Source organism: Halyomorpha halys, unplaced genomic scaffold, assembly GCF_000696795.3.
Source record: "Halyomorpha halys isolate HHAL.00 unplaced genomic scaffold, Hhal_1.1 Scaffold786.1, whole genome shotgun sequence".
Classification (NCBI taxonomy): domain Eukaryota; kingdom Metazoa; phylum Arthropoda; class Insecta; order Hemiptera; family Pentatomidae; genus Halyomorpha; species Halyomorpha halys.
Window position 1 is genome coordinate 24,647 of NW_027105723.1, and position 3,096 is coordinate 27,742.

General features: G+C 36.3%; 1 protein-coding gene across 1 annotated transcript in view; it reads left to right on the forward strand.

Moving 5' to 3' along the window:
• Positions 1–1,183: 1,183 nt before the first annotated feature.
• LOC136797267 (ankyrin-3-like) overlaps positions 1,184–3,096 on the forward strand; it is a 3,433-nt gene continuing 1,520 nt past the window's right edge. The window contains exons 1-2 of the mRNA XM_067053354.1: positions 1,184–1,210; positions 1,841–3,074. Of these exons, the coding sequence (XP_066909455.1) occupies positions 1,184–1,210; positions 1,841–3,074 (1,261 nt within the window). The remainder of the gene's footprint in view (positions 1,211–1,840; positions 3,075–3,096) is intronic.

Sequence of the window (3,096 nt, forward strand, 5' to 3'; positions counted from 1 at the left end):
GCATGTTTTTTATATTAAGACGGTTTTCAGTTTTTAGAATGCCTGGATTCTATTTTTTTACACTGAGACGGTTTGTCAATTTTTGGGGTGCCAGGATTCTATTTTTTGCGTTGGATTTTTGCGCAAGTTCAACTGCATTTATTGTGACTGTTGAAGTTTCTTCGATATTGGGATCGTTAATTGGGTTTTGAGGTGACTTATGCGCTTTTTGATTTCCTATTACTCTTACATTATTGTTCGAAATTAGGATTATTAGGTTTTTAAGTATTCTAATTTCAAGTTTTTTATTCGTTGAGATTTTCGATATTGCTATTCCAAATAACTAGTATAGTTGACATTTCTTTTTTAACATCTAGGTGATATTCCGAACAGAATAAATATTTGATTCAAAAAAAAATTTATTTCGACAATAAGACTTTACAATAGGAAATTCAAATGTAATGTTTATTCGACTTTGTATTGTTATTTAAAAGGGCAATTTAATAAAAACAACTTATAAAAATCAATTAAACTATCCATATTTCGAAAAACATTTACTGAAATGTGCGTGTACTATTAAAATCGGTATGAAAATTTGGAAATACCATCATCGGAACCCTGCTAAACAATTCTTACACCATACAAAAAGTCAACTGTTACGTTAATTCATAATGAGCATTCGCCATAAGAAAGAACTGAATTGGTACACTTGAAAACAAAATAAATGGTACCCTAAATGAAGAAAAATAAATAAACCAAAAAGTAAAAAAAAAACTTTGCGATCATAAATGCGATTAAGTAGGCCATTTGTAGCCAAGAGAGTTAAAGCCAAAAAATAACTGCCTCTTGACTGCAGTGGCAGTGGTTCGAATCAGACTTTGGGGGTCGACTTTTATTTTTGTAGCGGTCCCACGTAGAAAACTTTACCCCTCCCACTATAATTAGAACAGGGTTCAAAGTCCTAAAAGACGACCCATGTTTCGAAGAAAAATCCAATAGCACTAATAATCCAAAATCCACCTGCGCGATCGAAAATTTGATAAAAAAAAAGATTAAGGACTACCGAAAACCTAATAAACGATTGCCGTGTCGTAGAAAACTGAAAAAAATACCAAAAATCGAAATGTGGAAGCCTAGCTAAAACTTAGATTCAAGAAATACTATCAGGAGCTATAAAATTAAAATAACGATTCTAATATTCAAGATGATTCCTACATGGATAATAAATTACGTACGTGCTTCAAGATCTATGAAAACTGAATAAACGATACTTATGACGAAAAAAAATCAAAATGCGCAAAAATGATTTAATTATTTATTTAAGAAATACAACCAAGTCTCATAAAAAACAGGTAACGATCCTAATATTTCGGCTAACTAACAAATCAAGAATACAACGTTACGTGAATGCGCAATCATAAACCCGATTAAAAACGCAATCAATACATCCGAAAACACGATACGGTATCCTCATATTAAAGAAAACTATAAAAGTAAAAAGAAACGCTCATGCGCGATCAAAACTCCCAGTTAACATATAAAATCAGCACCTTTGAAAACCCAAAAAACCAATTCCTAATTTGACGATTACTTTTGAAGTAAGAATAAACAGAAATTTGAATGCACATTGGAAAATATAATCTAATAAACAATCCTCATGTTGAAAGTGGTATAATTGAATTGGAACAAAGTTTGAATTGAACTTTATAATGTTACTTTTGAATTGAAAAAATTCTTGATTTCAGAAATGCATTATAGAGTCTAAATAATTGTTGGTATATAGAGTATTATAAATTTAATGTTAACATCATCAAATAAGGATTAATACTTTCTTATTTCTAACTCTGTATTTTATTTTCAGGAAAGCAGTGACGATTGGGCACAAGAACTGGAGGAAGCTGTGGCTGACAACAGTCCCTGTGAAATCATTTTGGTAACAAAGAAAGGAGGAAATGTCAACGGGTTGACTCAGTCCGGGGGCAGCCTCGTTCATTTGGCCGTGAGGACTGGCAGCACGTCCTCCATAGCTGCACTCGGGTTCCTGAAGGCAGATCTCGAAGTCCTTAACGCTGCTGGCGCCTCTCCTTTGGAAGAAGCCATTAAGAAGGATCAAGCTCCATCGATCAAGGAACTGATAACGGCGGGGGCTAAATTTGAGAAACGTTTCCTGAAAGGCAATACTCACCTTCACATTGCGGCTGCTGCTGGCAAGAATGAAGCATTGCAGGCCTTACTCGAGGCAGGACTAGATCCCAACACAAAAAACCGCTTCGGTGAAACCCCATTAGTGTTGGCGGTTAAAGAGGGCAATGTTCAGGGGGTGGAGATATTAATGCGAAGGGAGCCTAATGCCAGTTTGGGCTCCGAATTGAAAAAGGATCTTCTAAAGATAGCCATTGCTTCAGCTAATGTTGACATGCTCAGATTACTATTGAAATATACTACCACCACAGATCTCAGATTCGAAAAAAATGACACATTAGCTCACTTGATAGTCCACGCGAGCAATGCCACTGAAATGCTCAAAGTATTGGAAGGTCGTGGACTGCAATTTAATATACAAAACATAGATGGCTTCGCGCCTTTACATCTCGCTGCTGATGCATCTGTTGTTAGAATGCTACTAGAGTTGGGTGCAAATATTAATTTTACAACAACTAAAGGCGAAACAGCTCTCCATACTGCATCGTCCCATGCGTTTCTGGAGGTTGTAAAGGTTCTAGTTCAGCGTGGTGCAGGAATAGATGTAAAAGATAACGAAGGTGTCACTGCTCTTATGGCCGGTGCAAATAATACAAACTCAAACATATTAGTTACTTATTTATTGCAAAATGGCGCAGATCCAACTCTTAAGAGCAAAAAAAATCGGACTGCGCTTCACTACGCGGCTGAAGGAGGCTGTACTGAGTGTGCATTAACATTGTTGGACAACGGAGCTAGACTAGATGAAATGGATAGTAACGGATTGACCTACCTTCATCTAGCGGCACGAGAAGGGCACATCGGCATAGTGAAAGAGTTGTTGGACCGAGGGGCTAATCTATCAGCTAAGGAGAATCATGGAGAGACACCACTAATGAAAGCATCCTATAAAGGTCATTTGAATGTTGTTAAACT